This window comes from Convolutriloba macropyga, chromosome 6 (genome assembly GCF_964194025.1).
Source record: "Convolutriloba macropyga chromosome 6, txConMacr16.3, whole genome shotgun sequence".
Taxonomy (NCBI): domain Eukaryota; kingdom Metazoa; phylum Xenacoelomorpha; order Acoela; family Convolutidae; genus Convolutriloba; species Convolutriloba macropyga.
Genome location: NC_134473.1, coordinates 68,221,724 through 68,242,573, shown reverse-complemented (window position 1 = coordinate 68,242,573; position 20,850 = coordinate 68,221,724). Strand labels below are relative to the sequence as shown.

At 38.4% G+C, this 20,850-nt stretch overlaps 1 protein-coding gene across 12 annotated transcripts in view; it reads right to left on the bottom strand.

Moving 5' to 3' along the window:
* Positions 1 to 1,740: 1,740 nt before the first annotated feature.
* LOC142340547 (uncharacterized) overlaps positions 1,741 to 20,850 on the bottom strand; it is a 98,782-nt gene continuing 79,672 nt past the window's right edge. For 11 of the 12 annotated variants that reach the window (XM_075391180.1, XM_075391179.1, XM_075391172.1 and 8 more), the window contains 6 exons: positions 16,956 to 17,202; positions 15,673 to 16,440; positions 12,415 to 12,581; positions 11,764 to 11,897; positions 10,926 to 11,358; positions 1,741 to 3,241 (listed from right to left, as the gene is read on the bottom strand). In XM_075391180.1, coding sequence (XP_075247295.1) covers positions 2,886 to 3,241; positions 10,926 to 11,358; positions 11,764 to 11,897; positions 12,415 to 12,581; positions 15,673 to 16,440; positions 16,956 to 17,202 — 2,105 coding nt within the window. In that variant the 3' untranslated portion in view covers positions 1,741 to 2,885. The remainder of the gene's footprint in view (positions 3,242 to 10,925; positions 11,359 to 11,763; positions 11,898 to 12,414; positions 12,582 to 15,672; positions 16,441 to 16,955; positions 17,203 to 20,850) is intronic. The other variant, XM_075391184.1, reaches the window with a different exon arrangement.

Here is a 20,850-nt window from a genome sequence, read left to right as displayed (position 1 = left end):
ATCTTAAAAAAAGACAGCGCCCCAATACAATTCAAATTCTTTCAATTGTAAAAAGACAACGCCCCAATATAAAAAGAGGGCGCCTAAATAGCCATTTGAGAGGCTGACGGCGGCTATTACTGACTATAACTATAGTCGGACGAATAACTACTCGCTTTTTGCAGCGAGTATTATGTTGCCGTTAGATGGCCCTGGCCGACAGCCAGCATGAAAGTTTGGTGGAGTCCCCTTCGTGGTTAGTACTGTGTAGCTACTATAACAAAAATATGCAGATCGAGTTTGAATTATTCGACATAGACGCATACATACTTTAGTACTAATTGTAATATTGAGATACTACTACTATCACTACTATACTAAGTCAATACTGCTCTTTTCACTGCTTTCTGCAGCTGCTCTGATTCTGAAAAAGAAAGGAAAAATACATAAGTTATCCATCTATATCCATCTAGAGCAGCCACAGTAACTGTTCGTGAGTTAGCGATATGCTCTGTTGTCAACTCGAATAAACAACTAACAATAAACACAAACACACACATAAATAGAAGACACATTTAGTACACATTAAGTTGCGCTTTCTTGCTTGGGGTAGTGATGTAATGATGATGGTGTTGGTGTGTTGTAAGCACCTAAAAATTGTCACAAAACCAACAGCAAGTTGTTTATCCACATTGAGGTGTATTCGAAAATATATAATTTATAGAAGACCAATATTTTGATTGATTGATTGATTTTACACTGCACCATTTATTAATAATAATTCAACTCACAACTAATACTGCAATGTGGTCAATTAAGATCAATTTGGAGATTATTCAATTAGAAATTTAGTGATCAAATTGCTCATTAAATTATCATCCATCATTAATGAGTATTGCAGTAGGATTTTTTAAAAATTGTACATATGTACATTCGACATAGAACACACAAAAGACTCACGTACATATATCAGACAGCTTTATTTCAATTATTGCTTTAAAATAACATTGACAACACAATTAGTTGGCGATCGCCGATTTGCCCGGGGTTTAGCCGACAACCAAATATTGGAATTTAAGCCGACCACACTCCAAATATAGTAGTGATATTGGGCTAAGTAGTGATATTTTGATCAATATGATTTATCGACCAACCAGAATTAAGCGTTGGCAAAATTTCAGATTTTTCGTTGTCGGCTAAACCCCCAGTCGGCCAATATTCCTAGCACCCAATTAGTTTTCTCAGCAGATCCATCACCACAACTCCAAAAGTGCATTATCAACTATCACAAATATTTTTTTCTATTTTTATTGCCCGTTTATGAAGACCGAATTAGCGAAATGAATGAAGGTAAAGTACACTAGAAGACACCATTAAATTTCAATCTAAATCTACTAACACGACTAATTTATTAAAGGAATGTTACTTTAATGCCAGTAGTATTTACTATACCTCACTATTACACAATTAACATACAAACATACATTCACGTAAACAACAAGCAACACATTCGCTATCAATCAATACCAACTACTACCACCTCATTCTCAAATTTCCATATTTCACTGTATAATGTTCTGTCAATTTCTAGAAATTTTTCAATGGAGGGGGGGGGGGGGTGATGCGAAATGTAGCGAATGTAGGGAGAATACATACGAAAAAATAAAGAAGCACAAAATATATTTATTTACCAGCACCTTAACTCTATCGGTTAATTATTACTACTAGTTATTAGTTAATTTGATTAGCTAACCCTCTGAACTAGACAACAACATCAACTCACTAAGAGCAGCATCGAGTAAGCAATATACAAAAGTTTTTTGTCCTAATATAGAGTAGACTATTTTAAGACTATTATATGTATCAATGTGAAGACAAAGCTAGACCTTTGATTGGATGAGACAACAACCAATAGGAATCGCGCATTATGCTTACACATCGACCGCAAGGTTCGGTGGACAAAAGGTTTTCAGCCTTGTTGGCTATGAATTTTAACATAATCCTTCCCTAATAATTAGAGGAATTTGATCCGACAATTTAGGGGAACAATGTCTAATAGACCTCAACAAAACATGGTAGAATTTTAAACTTCATAAATTTTGTGAGTTTTGATATCTTATCTAATCATACCCGATGAAAAATTCTAAATTGCTAAGCATAATAATCCTGTGCTCGTTGAAACAGGGTTCTCTTCCTTGTTCTCTGTTACAAATTTCTGAAATTGCATTTTTCAGCTCCACAACCCTTGATAAAAGTTGTTAAATTTAACCTCTTGGGGGGTGCTAATTTCCTATGCGCGATAAATGAATAATGACTAATGAATGCTGTTGCAACTGGGGCGGGGGACAGCAATACTAGCAGCCACTGTAAGTTACATACAGCGAAGAGAGATAATAATACTAAGATAGACATCGACATTTCAGATATAGATAGGCTATAATCACACAAAGTTATCCATTGGATCTATCACCAACAACAACAACATTAATGTAAAGTAGAAACTGTAGCACAGAGAAATTCAATGAGCCCAAAATCTAGCTCAAATTCCCCAGGTTCACATTATTGATTTGTCCAAACCCATAACGTATTTCCTGCTAGGATCACCGATTGAAACCTGAAAAAAGATTTCTAATTCTTGCATGCAACCTGGGAAATCATATTGATCAGGTAAAAATTTTAGGAAACGTTGACAATAATTTTTTTTAGACAAGAGCCAATTTTAGATTAACTGATGTGAGTTTTAGAGTAGCACAAATTATTTTTCTCAATACTGCTTAAAGTTGACTCGAAGAGTTTCGTAGAGACAAATTTTTCAAAATATTGCTTGAATGTTTAACTGCAGTTATTAGTTTTGTTTTAGTTTTGATTGTAGCTCTGGGAACCACGCAGCTGTTTGTGCGTCCACTTTAAGCGAACCACTGCTGAACGTAAATGGCCAGTACTGCGAGTAGAACCACAAACGCAGTCAGAAACATGCCTGCGATCTGCCGGTCACTCGGTTGATAATCTGTAACAGCCTTTTTCATACTGCGCAGATTGCTACACAGTGACGTCACAACTGAGTACGAGACAGGTGAACTGCCGTCCTTCGAGGAGGAAGAGGAGAGATAGGAAGAGACGCCGCTTTTGTCGCCACCAGGTTTGTTTTGCAAAGTGGCCACAGCATTGGCGATGCAAGATTCGCTTTGGTCCAGCTCAATCCAGTTGGCACCACAACTTGATACATTCCGGCCCTGATTGTGACTGCTACCACTACCACCGCCTGAAAAAAATCGACACCCATCGAACATTATTTAAACTAGTGTTCGAATTTTTTTTACACGACAGCTGGGGAGTAGTATAAAAAGCTGACACAACGGGGGGGGGGGGGGGGGACGGACACTTGGCAACGCGATTTTTTTTGTAAGTTTACACCACGGGTGGGACAATGACCTTAAAATCGCGTTGCCAAAAGTGTCCGTCCCCCCCCCCCCCCCCCCGTCGTCCTTAGTCTGCTTTTTATACTACTCTGGGGTCTCAAATCCTTGCTAAGTATATGGAGCCAAGCTGCTCAAAACTGAATGAAAATGGAATATAACGCACAAAAATCCAAAAATCAATCCCAAAAAGTCACCATCGCTTTGACTTTGACAGCATTTACATATAGCGTAATTTTTACCATGAATTCTTAATTAAATTCCTTAAAACTAGGACTGTAAGTCAGAAATCAAAAGTGCAGAGTGTGATCCGGGCAAAAGAAAAATATGCACGAAAGGTAAAGCGAATAAAAACATCAGAGGAAGAGGTCTTCAGAAATTATATGCTCACCTCTAAGCAGTAAATGAAGTGACAAAAAAGCGCAACGCGGACGGAAACTATAGTATAGTTTCGATATCGAAACAAACAGAAAAAGGTTGTTGAAAACCTCTGGGTTTTGAATCTTAAGAAAGGAATGTTTTCGGAGAAGCTGGGCAATGTTCCTCTCCTATTTAACTTATCGGAAGAACTTCTCTTAAAATACTAGTGGGAGCTCGATTCTATTGCAGCCTGCTTTAGGGTTTAGGGGGGGGGGGGGGGGGCTAAATTCACAGAGCTAAAAACACACACACACACGCACACACACACACACACACGCACACACACACGCACACACACACACACACACACACACACACACCCACAAACACACACACACACACACCCACAAACACACACGCACACACACACACACGCGCGCACACTTACACACACCAACACACACACACATTCACACACCAACACACACACATTCACACACCCACACACGCACACAAACCACACACACACGCACCATCCACAACACACACCACACAATTTTTTGGATCTATTCTGTTTCGATCCCCAGTGTTTTTTACGCCCCCCAGTTACAATTTATATGTTGTTATATAGCACGTTACTATGTTAAAAAATAGCGCGTGCATCTGGGGGCGTAAAAAATATAAGCCCACTAAGCTGGGGGGGGGGGGGCAAAACAGAATAGATCCGTTTTTTTAGACTACAAGTTTATCAACCTGTTTCCATCATTAGACTACGAGTTTATCACCACTCTTTTATCACCACTGTTTACTTATTAACAGTGGCGATTAAAGAGTGTGATAAACTCGTAGTCTAATGCTGAAGTGTTTTTCCAGTGTCGATAGGGCATTAAAATTTATTACACTGGCAGTTTATTCAACTGCTATTATCGCAACAGGTGTTGATTAAAATAATTGCTTCAAACTTCGTAAGAGAGCAATGAAACAGTAAGCATAGCAGCTTCCAGAATTACGTTGACAAAAACACTCAAAAGATGGCATTTAATAAGCATAGACAGCAGAATGCCGGAAACGATCGGAACTGAATTCCAATAATCTCGATTGGATTTGAAACAATGACAGAACTGAAAAATAAGGAATCGATGTTTATCTCTGAGACAAAAACCACCCCAAAAATTATAAAGTACGCGTTATTGCAAGTAAATTACAACATAGTTAAGTAATGGGCATCTAAAACGGGCCTTATGGGTTCATATCTAAGTAGTATTCATTTTTTAAACCTTGATTTTATTTACATTTTAGTGAACAACTGTTCTTTGGCGAGTAGGGAGCAGAATAAGCGAAGAATGAAACTAACGTTGACGACGCAGATCTACTTAACGCAAAAAGGCAAAAGGGAGAAAATCGTAAGGTGGAAACATAACGAATGGGGCGGGTTGGGTTACGGGGGTGGAATGATAAGCAGTGGTGCGGATTGTGGGCAGTAAAAGCGGGGGGATGTGGGGGGGGGGGGGGGCGTGAGGGGGGGGGGGGTCAAGTGGGTGAGGGGGTCAATCTGTAAGTACCGCCTTTCACACCATAAATTTATGCTCCAAAAACTATTTCGGTGAATTGCATACTTAGCGTCTAGTAAACCGAAAGGCTCGAAGAGCCATAATGCCGTCGAGCGTTACCTGTTTATCCCGTTTTTCAGGACAAAAATTTAAGAGGCTCAGACGAAAAGTCGGCCAAGCAGAAAAATCGCATAAAGACGACTAATTTCTACAAACTTCGTTTGAGAGCAACTAAAAAACTAAGAGGGACTTATTGTTCAGTACCATCAAAAAACGAACAAACCTTAGGTGATTATAACTTTAGTTTTAATGTTTTTAAAATGATGTTCACAAACAAAGAGAATAGTAAGTAAGGCTCTAAGCGAGCTTCTAAGCAAATTAATGCAATCATTCTTCACCAGTTCATTCTGCTTCTCGCGACTATAATCCACAAAATTTAGACGCTCAGGCGAAAAACCAATAAGGAAACTAGCAACGAAAAAAACCGTCAGACTAAAACAATTAATACAATTAACTTCTGTTGAGAGCTAATCAAAATCTAGTCTTGAAAATGACCAAAAAAACTTCCTGAAGAGAGTGAGGAAGTGAGGAGAGAGATAGAGAGGAGCAGGAAAATAGAGAGAGAGAGAGAGGAGAGATAGATAGATAGAGAGAGAGAGAGATAGAGAGAGAGAGAGAGAAAGGAGAGAGATGAGAGCGAGGGATAGATAGATAGATAGAGAGAGAGAGAGAGAGAGAGAGAGAGAGAGAGATCAGAGCGAGAGAGAGAAAGGAGAGCGAGCGAGATAGAGAGCAAGAAAGGCGCGTAAAAACTGTTTTGAAATGAAGCAATTTGACTTTTTCAGCCTTTCTGCAAAAAGTAAAATGAAAAATAATAAGTGTCAGACGACGAAACAACAAAAGATTGTCAGAAAACTAATTAGAAATAACCAACTAACGTCGGAAAAATTGCTCCCGAAGAACTTAAGAGCTCTAATCCATTGCAGCCTGCTTCACTCAAGAGTGGGGATAAAGAGGTAGCCTACAGCAAGAAGGGCCTCAGCATTTCACTGAGGTTCTTCAAATGACGTCAATAGAGGTTTTAATAAACCGAGTGTTTTTTTAAAAAAGATTTAATCCACTTGTAGCCTGCTGAATGTAGTGGCTGGGGGGACCGGGGCGTAGTGAGAGGGCGTAGGTGGGGGGGGGGGGAGGTGTATGCTGTTTGGATATTGGGGAGGGACTTTTATGGGAACAAAATTTCTCAATAAAATGTCGACCTCGAATATTACCATCAGTTCCTAAACATAACCGGTAGATTGCCGGAAGATATCTGCCGTTGATTCATAACCAAGATTGGGATTGAAAGAAGAGAAGATACTTATGAAAAAATATTCTTGTACACGAACAATTTTAAAGCGTAAACTATTTCCATTTTAGATTTAAACATACTCCTGTTTCGTAGTGAGACAACACAGGGAATAGTATCAAAACCAATAAGCATTAGAGATGGTAACTAAGAACAAAGTTTGCGTAACAGGCATCTAAAATTGGGCTTCATGGGCTTATCCCGTTTCTGATTCTGATTTGTTTTTTGATACTGACTCTGTTCATTTTGAATTGCTTTTCTGAGCCACTGCTGTCTAAAAACAATTTTTAGCAGAATGAGAGAAGAGTGAAACTAGCCTAAAGAAGCCAAAAATATTTCATAAAAATGTTGAACAAGCTCTGAACTAAGGTAAAGCGAAAAATTTAGTACGACGAAGTAAAATAAATAGGAGCGTTATAATAGCCGACTGAGAAGCTGCAGTGGCTATTAATTGCTATTTATTAGAAACTAAGCTACTTCTAAAGTCCAGTGTCCGGAAACAGAAATTAGCGTTCAAAAACAATCCAATGTTCGAAAACAAAAAGTCAAATGACAGATCATGAACACAAACTTGCTTCAGCTAAAAAACATAGCCGGTAGAATACCTCAAAGAGTCGTACAATAGATACTCCTAACTAACCCTACCTATTTTAGAAGCATCACAAAAGAAATAAAAACGAAGAACAATATATAGTTAAAAAAACATTTTTAGTCAGGAATGTGGGTAGGTGTGAGTAGGGGGTAGGTTGGTGAAGGCAAGCGATAGGTATGTAGGGGATGGGGGTAAGGTAGGTGGGAGTGTAGACATGGGGTAGATAGGTGCACAGGGGGTAGGTAGGTAGATGTGAGAGGGGGGTTAGTTAGGCGCAGGGACGGGGTTGGAGTGGAGGTAGGTAGGACGGATAGGCATAGAAGGTAGGTGGGGTGGGTGGTTGGTAGGTCAAGGAGAGGGTAGGCAAGTGTTTGTTCTGTAGTTTAGACAGGTAAGAAGGACTTACATGGGAATAAAAAATTTTAACATACCCGACATACGTCGGGACAATTGCACTCAAACAACCAGCACGCGGTAGGCTTTGGTAGTAGCCAGCTGGGGCGTAAAGATGAAGGATGCTAACATTAGGGGGTGGTATGGGGTGGAATGGGGGTCAAGCGTTGAGGGGGCGGATAAGCAATGGGGGTGAGGATAGGGTTGGGACCACTGGACGAGGGGGGGGGGGGGGGGTGCCAAAGCTGGAGCAGTACACAAAGCTCAAATCACCAGCTGGAGGACGGACGGCAGGAATGTTGGGGACAGTGGAGGGGGGGGGGGGCGAGTTAATGGGAGAGGGGACACTTTAAAGATTTCCCTTCACACCATAAAATTTGTCTCACACCATAACAGTTTCAGTCAGTCACATATGCTCGACCACTTAACGCCCTCCGAGCGCTACCTGTTTACCCCGTTTTTGAGGACGAAAAGTCAAATGGGTGAGACGAAAATCAGTGAAGCGAAAAATCGCGTAAAAAACTACAAGACTGAAATAATTGCTACAAACTTTGTTTGAAAGCAATTAAAATGTCCTTTCACCTTAAATATTATTGGCAGTTCCTGATTACTATACATTACAAACTAAGCTACTGTTTAAGTCCAATGATCGAAAACAGAAGTCAACCGTCAAAAACAGGTAAATGTTCGGAAAGAAGTCAAAATTCCAGTCATGCATAAGCGTGCTTCAGTTAAAAAAACCGGATCTTTTCCGTTTGTGCCCCCCCCGCTTTTTGGTGCATATTATTTGCACCCCCAGACGCACGTACAATATTTTAACATAATGATTTGCCAGGTAATGACACATGCTCTGTAACTGGGCAAATGTCCTCAACATGCTAACTATGCAAATGCCCTCACCATCACATGAACATACCCGCCAGATTGCCGCTATTGATTCCCATAACACTGAATGGGATGAAAGGATCAGAAAGACCATTGGAAAAAAATGGTTGCTGTACCAAAATTGTAAGTGCGACATACTCCTGTTTCTTAATAAGAGCACAGAGAGGCTAGTATTAATGGAAAAACGAAGTAGGGAATTAAACTAAAACTAATAAGAACAAAGTTCAAGCAGCGTCTAAAACTGTGCTTTATGGGTTTATCCCGTTTTTATTTTGATTTCGTTTCTCGATCCTGATTTCAGATCCTGTCCATTTTAGATTACTTTGCTGAGCAACTGCTGTTTAAAAGCACTTTTAGAAGAATGAGCCAAGAAAAAAAAACTAGCCTAAACCACAATCGAGAACACCGTTTTCTCACTTATTTAAAAAATAGAATGAAAAAATTTCACGCCGCAAAATCACTCGCTTTTTCGCTCCACTTCCTGTTTCGGAGTGACCTAAATAATCACTTCAATTTATTTTAAAAATTGTGAAATTGTGCGAACAGATCTTAAAGACAGCGCCCCAGTACAATTCAAATTGTTTGAATTGTAATGCAAACAGGAGCGCAATAATAGCAGGCTGAGAAGATGAGGGCCGCTATTAATGAAATTTTCTCAATTACCAATTGAGCAAATGACGTCAAGCAAACATCAAGATTTCAATGTTTATATTGGTAGGATGGTAAGAATGACTAGTGTTACGCTTCCAAAACAAGTAAATGTTCGGTTAAAAATCAGACAATGACATCAAGGTCAAGTCGCGAAAAAAACTTCAGAATTCCAAGCATGACCAACTAACGTCGGGCGAATTGCTTTCAAACGACCAGCGAGCTGTCGGCTTCGGTAGTGGTCAGTTGGGGGTTAGGGATGCTATCATTAGGGGCGGAGTGGGTCAAGTAATGGGGGTCCAAGCGATTTTAAGTGTTAGGGAGGGCTGCGGACGAGAGTGGGTTCCAAATGGGGGGGGGGGGGGGTTCAAACTTTTCAGACTACGAACAGCCCTTCACGCTATAAAAATTTCTCAAGACACTGTCATTGACTTGCATACTTAGAGACTAGTAACTCGTACGGCCCTAAGAGAGCTGCTCTGCCATTTAACCCCTTTGGGCTTTACCTGTTTAGTACGTTTTGAAGTCGAAAAACTATTAAGGAGCCGACGAAAAATTGCATAAAAAGACAACAGGACTGATATAATTGCTACAAACTTCGTTTGAGAGCAATTACACAGGTCTCGTTGAGCCGTAGAAAAGACGCAATAGTTATCTCAAATTTCATGAGCAATTACAGCAATAATACCCGTACAGCCTCAAGCAAAGACGAATTTAACAAAACATACCCTACTAACTTTGGACGAATTGATTTCAAGCAATCGTGTTATTTAATTAGGGTAGGAGGGGGTTAATTAGATCTTCGGAGCGGTTTTGATCATTCAGTTTTGTTTTGTTTCGCTTGATTTTGTTGCTACAGTTTGTTTGGAAGTCAGTTACTTCCGTTGGGCGACCAAAAGGGTATTGAATTAGGGTAGGAGGGGGTTAATTAGATCTTATGATTTTGGAACGGTTTTGATTAATAATGCAATTCAGTTTTGTTTTGTTTCGCTTGATTTTGTTGCTACAGTTTGTATGGAAGTCAGCTACTTCCGTCCAGTTTGATGATGATGATTGTTATGATGCCGGGATTTTGTTATCGAGAAGTCACAGTGTCCCTGACAAATCGATTAGTGGTTCGCTATGACAGTATCTAGCTAGCTTAAACTCCCACAAAGCAAATTCGCATATTACCACAATTTCCATTGACGAAATTTTGTCTCCTCAGCCGTTTCCGTGAATCTCACACTTACAGACTTGTGAAGTTGTAAGAAAACTTAACTTAACGCCCTCTAGTTTTACCCATTTATTTTATATTTCTCGACGAGAGGCCATATCTTTTAGATAAAAACAGCCAGACAAAGGTTACAAGATCGCACGCCAAAGAGGAATGAAAACATAAACCCACTAATGGCGGAAGAATTGCACTCGAACGACAGGCCAACGCGGTTCGAACCATTGACCTACCTATCCATAACCACATACACTGCCCACTCGGCTATCAGGCACTTCTTGTGGCTATGCTGCAACCGATTTTATATTAGGAACAAGCTTCACTTCGGAGTGATAGCAATAGAGTTCACTCAAAAATGAAGAACGTAAGCGTGAAAAAGTCACTTGAGAAGTCAAAGAATATTCTAGAAGAAAAGCGCAAAAATTGTCAAGCAAAAAATTTGCATAAAAAAGACCAACACTTACAATAATTGCTATGAACTTCGTTCAAGAGCTATTAATAACCGATAAAGAATGTGGAGAGCAAATAAACGATGGCTCACCAATTGCACCACCGGATGCAGAAGAAGATAATTGACAGTTGGCATTTCCAGACCAGTAAGAAGCAGAGATGGAGGAAGAAGAAGCAGAAAAGGATCCAGAGGAGTAGCTACCTATGAGAGCATAACTTCTGTTTCCAGATGCCGCAGAGGTTGCCCTTCCTGATCTTCCCCGACCGCAGAGACCACCAGTAGACGACACAGAAGAAGAAGAGGCAGCCGAGTTGTGCGATTCGAGCGAATAGAGGAAACTGGATATGGGGCTGTACTGACCACTGATCAGTTGATCGTCGTCCAGACACAGCCTCATGGCACACACCTTTAACTTCATGTCCAGAACGTTGTTATCTACATCAAGTCCAACAGAATTAAATCTAGACGTGGCAAGCATCACGATTTGCTCTACATCCACAAACGTCTCTTCTCCTTTGTAAACCTGAAAATTTCAACATTGTGTAAATAGACTCTTATTAACTTCATATTAATAAGAAGTATCGAGAATAAAGAGTTCTGACAAAATTACTATTGATAGAAAGAACTGTTGATAAAACTGATGTTATGTAACTTCGCAGCCATTTTTCTAAATTAGAGAAGATCTCGAAAAAACTATTCTTGAAACTGGTAAAATCGCATTTAATCAGAATGCGCAACTCTCTTAAAACCTATAAACTTAAAAATTAAGAACAGGGATATAAAATCACTACTGAAAGATATACTAAGTTTGGGATATACTACAGATAGTTTACCATAGTCAGCTATGTAGTTAGTTAATTAACAAAAACTAAATTTAAATCCTCAAAACTTTACATTGATCAGACGATCTATCGTGTATTTATCTTACTTGTAAGAAGTCACCAGATGCAGGGGCAAAAGCGACCATCAATTGGTAGAGCACTTTGTCCTCTTGATAACCGGGCACAGGCGTCCAACTAATCTCAGCACAGCCAGTGTCTCGACAGATCCTCATCTTAGGAGCTAAAATAACAGGGTTTATTTCTTGAAACGAAGCTGCAGTTCAGTTTCGCTTATAAGATGCATCATTCTTGAAGCCGAAAAACGTAAATCGCAAAAACTGAAAAGGCAGTTGAGCTCATCAGTTTTTGAAAATAAAACATTCACTTTTAAGCTACGCTTCCTGGGTCTTCATAATATTGCATTAGAGTAATATATGGTAACTGGACAATAGACCGGAATGACAATAGATTGAAAACAGTAAAAGTGGGACAGTAGAACAAAAATTACACTAAGCAAAAGTAAGCGCTATATGCAAGCATATACATCAGATGAAATATGGCCATAGCTCAGCGACCTGTGTGACTTGATATGACTCTACGACCGAAAACGTTATGCGCTGTTATGTGACATTGCTTGTATATGATTGGGCAATAGACAACTTGAATAATTTCATTTTCGACCTATTGTCCCAACTTTTGCTTTCGATCTTCGGTATTTCAATCCTAAGATGAGGAGTTAACCACAATGTTATATATACCTTTCATCGGGGGTGGTGCACTCTTGGTAGTTGTGAAGGAGTACAATGGAGAAAAGGTGCCTGATCCTGCATCATTAGATGCGTTTATTCTGAATGTGTATGACGTCAGTTCTTGCAGCTTGATCACCTTGTAGGACACTGCTGCCCCAGAATACGTTGTCACAAACCTGGAAAACAATCCTGGTTTACAAAAAGCATATTTGATCACTTCCGAGAGTATATGATCAAAGGGGTATGATTTTTTTGTGAAAATTGAGACTAGGCATAAAATTTGAACAATTAAAACATAGCTGACAGAAGGCCAGAAAATAGCTGCGATAGCTTTGTAGATCTGCAGTCTCAAAACGATAGACAAAATAGACCGAAAATAGAAAATTCTCTTCTGAGATGTTATATTTTGAGTAAGAATTCGTAAAACTTATTGCTGCTCCGATTAGCTGCTTTCAATTGACCTTCAATATGATTAACATACAATCAGTTGACCTTATCTCCTTGAATTAAAGTAAAAAAAGTCGTTTTAACAGTGACGTCAAATTGTCGAATTCACGCGAAATAAAAAAAAAATCATGAATTACAATTCAAAGAATTGAACAAACTGAAGATGAAACTGTCAACCTCATTAAAAAAACAGTCTACGATAAAAAAAACAAACAAACCGAATACCATCGGATGAATTGAACTCGACGGACAGCCGGCGCAATTTAATTCAGAAGCGTCGTAGCGTAGAAATCTGAAAAAAATCGACCCCACGGGGATTCAAATCCTGGACTTCCACGATTTCAGTCTGACATCTTAACCACTCAGCTAAATTGGCTTTCATATTAGCAACAAACTTTAATTCAGAATGAGAGCCAATAAGATGACTCAAAAATGAAAAACTCAAGCGTTAAAAAGTTACTCAAGAAGTCAAAAATATTTCTAGAACAAAAGCGCAAAAAAGGTCAAGCAAAAAATTTGCATAAAAAGAAGGCCTAAACGTTTATAATAACTGCTTTATACTTCGTTCCAGATCAATTAAACAATTTAAAAACCAAGACGTCCGGGAAATTAACCAAAAAAAAACTTTGAGAACAAATTGAAAGGAGAACAACAATTGGCAAAAACCTGTTTTTACGAAATCAATGAAAACAAGGGGCATCAAAGTAATCAAAACGCACAAATCAATAATGAAATTTTAAACAAATATCTCACTATTCATAGGAAGAAAGCATATATCATTTTTATTGAAAAGATTTAGGAGCCACATAACAAAAGAAGCAGCAAATGCAGGCAACAATAAAAAGTTCGGAAAACTAACGTTGTCGAAATAAAAATAATTATCAGCATTAAACTTAAACTTTTATATCAAATGCATTATGTCTAATTGGAGCACATGCGACCTATCATTAATGACTAAGCTATAGAGCAACGGAACCAAATACAACAACGGTCAAAAATCCAAAAAACAGCATGAAAATATTAACAAAATTGATCTTTTGAGGCTTGCGCCGTCATAAATTTAAAACAAAAAATGAAGTCAGACAACTAAACATAACCAGTACCACAACGAACCGTCCCACATTCTCCAACAATAAGCACGTCAATGCAGCGCAAATGACCACTCATTGTCTTTAAACATTTATTCTTTGCCTCACTAAATTTAACAAAAAGGAAAAAGGTTGATGACAAGTTAAATCTATGTCGCATTGATTACGAGAATCTATACCTAATAAATTTCACAGAAAATCAGTGTTTCTCGTCATGAAGAGCAATCTTAAGGATCTCAAGTTATCACCACAAAACTCAAAATTGCAGTACAACATACAAATCAAATCCAATTAAAAAGCAAAAACAAATCAAGGAAAGAAAGAAGTTTTTAGAGAAGTTAAAAGGTAGAGCCGATAAAACTGAAGATTATGGCATCATGGATATTTGCCAAAAAATATCAGCCAAATACAAGAATACTACAAACACATTGTTTGACAAAATACAGGCGTTTTCATAATTTTGAAGATTGCAAAAAAGAAAGGAAAAAGGAGAACGAGATTTTGCCGGTTAATTTATTTCGTCATGTTCCCGTCAGAAAAAGAAGCAGTGAAAATTAAAAATAATTCGAACGTGCAGTTATTTTGCAAAAATGATCAAAACTTTGTTCAAAGTTGCATTACGAATCTCATTTTATTGAATTTCAAACGCTTAACGCCAAAAATAAATGAACAATCAATTACCAAAGGTACAAAATTAACAAAAATGGGATAGAAACCACCAAAATCGGGTTTTGATCTGTAAAGAATGAGCATTGCCGGAATAGCTGCAAAATAGACTTGAGTGGCGTACAATACATATAAAAAACATACAGATTTAAATTGGAAAACTTACTAAAAAAGCGATGTAATAACATGCTTTGTAAAAGCAACCGCCCTTTTATTAAGGACCTTTATTAAACATGAGTTACTTAAACTAATTCTAGTTAAGGTTAAGTTTTAAAGAGCAAAAGTCATTTTATTGAGTGAGGAAAGTCACGTATGATCAAAAACCTATCATGCAAGTGACCTTAAAACGTTTGCTAGAAAGAGTGAGAAATAACGTTGGGCGCGCAAATGCAGTTAGTGAGAGCAAGAAGTCAATCAGAAAATTTGACTTCCAGCTTTGTTGTGTAAACAAATGTAAAACGAAAAAAGAGCGTCAGAAGACTAAACAAAAAAAACAGGGAACACCACAATATAGCTACGCTCAGCTTTAAGCTTCACAGTTATATAAAGAAGAGAAACGCCTCACTGCGGAATGTTAAAACGGAATTCCTGATTTAATAAAAGGCCGTTACTATGATTAGAAGAAAGTTCGTTCAAAGATCAAAAATTAGAAAGTAAAATTGACTAAAAACTCGTGAAATGTGAACAATTTTACAGTAACAGTTTTACGGAGGGCTAAATTTTACAGTAACTTGATCAAAAAATATTTTGTTAAAAACTTAACTAAAAGCAAAAGTTAAAAAGTCATTCAAAGACGCCGCGTATGAACATAAAACGCCGCGTATGAACATAAAACGTGTATGAACATAAAAGTAGTTCACACAGCAATTTTACACAGTTTAGCTTTAGGTCCAACCACCGCCTGAACATATGGTACTTCTGGTAAACAAAAAAAAACCAGAAGGAAACAAATGCAACTCTTGGCAGCTATAGAAAAGTAATTGAAGTAACGAATTTTTTGACGAAAACCAAGAGAAGGCCAATAATAGCTCCACTCAACTATCATTTGAAATTGAAATCAACCGACCTCGAAGACTTGTCCTCCATTTGAAGGTGATATTTGAGGTCTTTACTGCATGACAATTCAGTCCACCTCAGTTTCAAACTGCTGCTGGTTGCATTCACACATTCTAGTTGTGGTGGTTCAGGTGGCAGGCTTAACGTATGTGCTCTAACTGGTGACGAAAATGCACCATTGCCATTCTCGTTTGTCGCTTGCACCCTCACCATGTAATCATTATCTGACTTGATATTGCTTATCGTGAACGCATTATCCTCACAAATGTAGCTTACTATATGCGCATTCTTCTCGTCTGGAAACTCAAGTGAGCTGTTCACTCCAATGACAACTGGAATTGCACATCTGTGGAGCCTGGCACATTCAATGTTGTAGGATAAGATGGCAGCACCATTGCACTCTGGCTCAGACCACTTCAAAGATATCCACTCAGCGCCTTGGTCCACACTGATATTGCCCACCCTCTCCGGGTTGCTACAGGGTGATGATATAGCTGTTTCGGCACTGAACTGACTTGGCCCAATTTCATTCACTGCCTGAACCCGGAACACGTAATCAGTTGCCGGTTTCATATTGTTGTAATCGAATGATAACTTAGCTCCTGTGTAAAGCTGGAAGAAAGAGACAGTTTGAGTGGAGTTGCAACTGCTCATTTTATTCGTGGCTGTTGAACTCTTCTGCGGAGCTCCTCGACCTGCACGAGGCTTGTCCCCAGCTGCACTAGCTTGACTACTGGAACCACTGCTACTGTTGTACGTCGCGAAATTTGACCCATATCTAAAACACAGAAAGAACCATACATTCATAGACCACAGATTTCCAGCAAATATTCACGTTTATTCTCGAATCGAATCTTAAGTGCATGAGCTTTCTTTGTTGACGTTAGTTAACATTGCAATTGGCAATTAACTATAAAATTGCTCTCTGTTTATGCAAATACAGAAGACTTTTTGGACTATTCTGTTGATACCGGCACAAGCTGCACCCTCTGTTCACATGCAGAAACAACATTAGCAGAAACTGGAACTTAAGTAATAGACGAAAAAGATTAGCCGCGGAAAACATGCAGGTGATCATTTATTAAGTATAGTTTACTTGAATCTGATTAAGCAACTGACAAAAATTGGCATTCGTACCCTTGCTTGAAAAATGCACTCGACAAGTTTGAAAATGAGGGCAGTTTTAAAGTCCGACACTATATAGGAACATTAAGCATTCTAGAATCTGGCACTGCAGAGATGGCATTTTATAACCCACACATACGTGTTTCAACTATAGGATCGCGGTCTAACCTGGAAGTTGGTTGACTATTCGAATACGAAGCATCTCCACCACTCTTGATGGACGAGGTGCTGTTTAAGGATCTCTTGGAGGACGAGTGGCTACTGGTACCGGTACTAGTTGCAACACCTCCTCCCGACACCACTGACGAGGTGCTGAGTGGTCTCGAGCCGTAGTAACAGGCGGCAGAGGACAACAAGTCATGATGCGAGGCGCCCTCATCGTCCACTAGTTTTGAGCCCACAATGGCATTACAGACTGAAACAAATAAGCACAAACGCGGATTAGCAATGGATTTTCCTGAGGCATTCAAAAATAAATATTTAATTTTGAGTTTCCCCACAAAACATAACTTCACATTATTCGAGTTCAGCTGCTTACACTTGTGAATGAGAGAGAAATTTCGATCAGGCAAACCCAAAAAGTCAAGGCCGCAACAGTCACCAGAAAACTCAAAATGGTTAAGCAAAAAATTTGCAGAAAAAAACTTCCGGTAGAATACCGGAAACGACTCAAAGAGTCATGCAATATAAACTCTGACGTCACATTATTCAGAAAATCAAAAAATCAAACTTGAAACATTAGACACAATTTTTAGTTACTAATGTGGGTAGGTACGGGGGGTTACGTAGGTTTGGGTCAGGGGTAGTTAGCCGTGGGAGGTGGTAAGCGCGGTGGTAAGGTAATTGGTTAGCCGCGCGGTGGTAAGGTAATTGGGGGAGGGAGGGGCAGGTAGGTAGGAGGGGGTAGGTAGACAGGGATAGATGTAGGGGTAGATGAGAGGGTTTGGTAGGCAGGTGGGGTCCTGTTGTTTAAACAAGGGGAGAGACTTATATGGGACCAAAACTTCTCAAAAAGATCTCTTCCCTTTAAATATTACCGACAGTTACTAATTACAAAAACACTACAAACTATGTTACTGTTAAAGTTCAATTTTTGAGAACAGAAGTAAAAATTCAGACAGCCACCATTTTGCCGAAAAATGGCAGCCGTTGACGCGTTTGACGCACATCTGGATTGAAACAGGAAAAAGGAGATAGAAATTGACAAAAAAATTTCAATGTGTCTAATTCACAGTATGCAGTTTCAAATACATTCTAAAACTATACTTAATTCAGTTTCTAAACTGAAAGCTACTCAGCTTAATACTAATGTCAGCTAGCAATCGCTCTATTGAACATCCATAACATAATGCACTATGACTAAATGACTGGGCTAAGTCGGTTTATACCGTTTCTTTTGATTTTGCTCTTTGACTTATGTAGAACGAAAAACGTGACCGAACGATAAAGCGAAATTCAAAAAGAACGAGCACGCCTAAATAATAGCCACTGAGAGGCTGGCGGTGGCTATTGAAAACGGAGGCAAATGGTCGAATAGAATGAAGCCAAAAATCAAGTCATGAGAGCTAAAAAATCTTGTAGAATACCAATCTAATGCTCCTCTTCGAGTCAAAAAAAGACCAACACGTTTGCAATAATTGGTTCAAACCTCATTCGAGAACAATTAACAACAAAAAACTTCTAGCATCGGAAAAAATCACTGCTTTCAAACAACAGGTGGGTCTAATAAATTCAGAGGGGGCTGCAGCAACGAAATTTGTCTTTATGGGTGCAAACCTTCCGACGAGGGAAAGATTCGAACTCAACGCCTCCGGCATTCTAAACGGAAACACTCTCCAATCGACTATCAGTCTCTTATCCTCTCCCTGCTTACAATGGCAACGCCAATTTCATTTCTCAAAAAGAGCAATTTAATTCAAGCAAAAAAGCGAGAAGTGAAGCGCGAAAAAGTCACTCGAAATGAAATTGAAAGGTTCTACATAAAGACGGTCAAAACTTTGCATTGAAAAAGCAACACAAGTTTACAATAAATCTAGAGCAATTAATAACTCATGATAATTGCTCATTTGATATTATTGAACATATATTTAACCTAACGGTTAAGCTTGTTAATTTGTCAAAAATAACCAACAATAGATTTTCAAACCAGAACAGGCAAAAATGTTTGTGAGAACGGACAGGTAATTGTGATCATATTTTTATTATTAAATTGATTGACGAAATTCCTTACTCGTTTTTTTAAAGATCTTTCCACAGTTACAGGAAAAAATTACAAACACTTTCATTACGTCAATTAAAAATGTCGTGTACGTCGTGTATAAAGCATTACAACCATGATAAAATTTCAAACCTAGACAACAATAGTTCCTTTTCAAATATAGCCTGTCATTGACCCCTTGACGCAGTTCAGTTATATGATTACACACCTACCCTAATTCAGCTTCTAAATTAACGGCTATTAAGCTTAATAGTAATGCCATCATTTAGCAATCCCTGATGAATTCGGACAACCTAAGGCACTATGAAATAACTATTATCCTTAAGGTACTATGAAATAACTATTAAATAACTTATATGAAGCAACTATTTATCCAGTTTCTTTTGATTTTTCCCACTTGACCAAGACCGTCTTCACTATATTGCGTTATTCACTCAGTGAATGGATTTAATTTCATTCATTAGAAACCGTGAGTGAGGTAAGCAAGAGACCAAATGAACTTTCGACCTAAACAAAAACCTAGACCTAGAAATTACTTGGAATGGGCTCGGAAAACCATTTAGCAAACAATCCGATAAAGAAAAAAAATAGTAAAAATCAGTGAAAATGCCGCATGTGAACAAAAGACCACTGTCGAGAAAGCGAATTGCTGTTCAAACACCATTTCATCACCCAAGTTTCACTTTACATTGAAAACAAGGAGGCTCGGTAATGTGCGTTCGGACATAAGTTCCGACCCCGCTCATCCACATTTTTGGATTTTGTGAGGAACATCAATTTTCAAAAAGAAATGTGTATGAGCAAAAAGATCACCTCCAACGCAAACAACTCAGTGGAGTAAAAGGAATGCCGCATTAGATTGATGAGATTAAGAAAGCAAGTCAAGACGAACAACATAAATCAAACAACAATAACAACAATCACTAATTACATCCAAAATTTAATGTCCATTTAAAAAACAACTTATTAACAAGTCAAAATAGCCTCATATAAAATTGAAACTAAATAAAATAACTTGTACTTCACTAGAAAAGATATGAGACCACTCCATAATAAGGCTCCGTAGAGACAAAAAGAACAAAAAAACAGCAATAAATAATTGGCTTATAATTTCAAAACAAATCAATTCAAAGTAATGAAAACCATTTGATAGCAATTGAAAACTTCCAACGTGTTTATCATCATATACGGGAGGGCACTAAGACCTGTTAATATTCAATTTTTTATGCGGTTAAAAGACGAAGAACAATTAGAGACACTGAAAATTCAATTAAAACTTGCCACAAAACGCTGTCGAAGCCGTAAAGCCCGATTTTGCCCGCAAAAAATGTACAATTGAGCCTTCCTCGAAAGCCAATAATGTGGTATGCGACCTCTCAAGTCGACAAGGAAGCAAGTAGACAAAAAGAGAAGAACAGCAAAATTAAGTAACATTTGTATTTTTTGAAAACAATTAATAAATAATAAATTCAGAGGTGGCTGCAGGAACGAAATTTTTCTTTATGGGTGCAGAACTTCCGACGAGGGAAAGATTCGAACTCAACGCCTCCGGCGTTCTAAACTGAAACACTCTCCACTCGACTATCAGTCTCTTATCCTCTCCCTGCTTACAATGGCAACGCCAATTTCATTTCTCAACAAGAGCAATTTAATTCAAGCAAAAAAGCGAGAAGTGAAGCGCGAAAAAGTCACTCGAAATGAAATTGAAAGGTTCTACATAAAGACGGTCAAAACTTTGTATTGAAAAAGCAACACAAGTTTACAATAAATCTAGAGCAATTAATAACTCATGATAATTGCTCATTTGATATTATTGAACATATATTTAACCTACCGGTTAAGCTT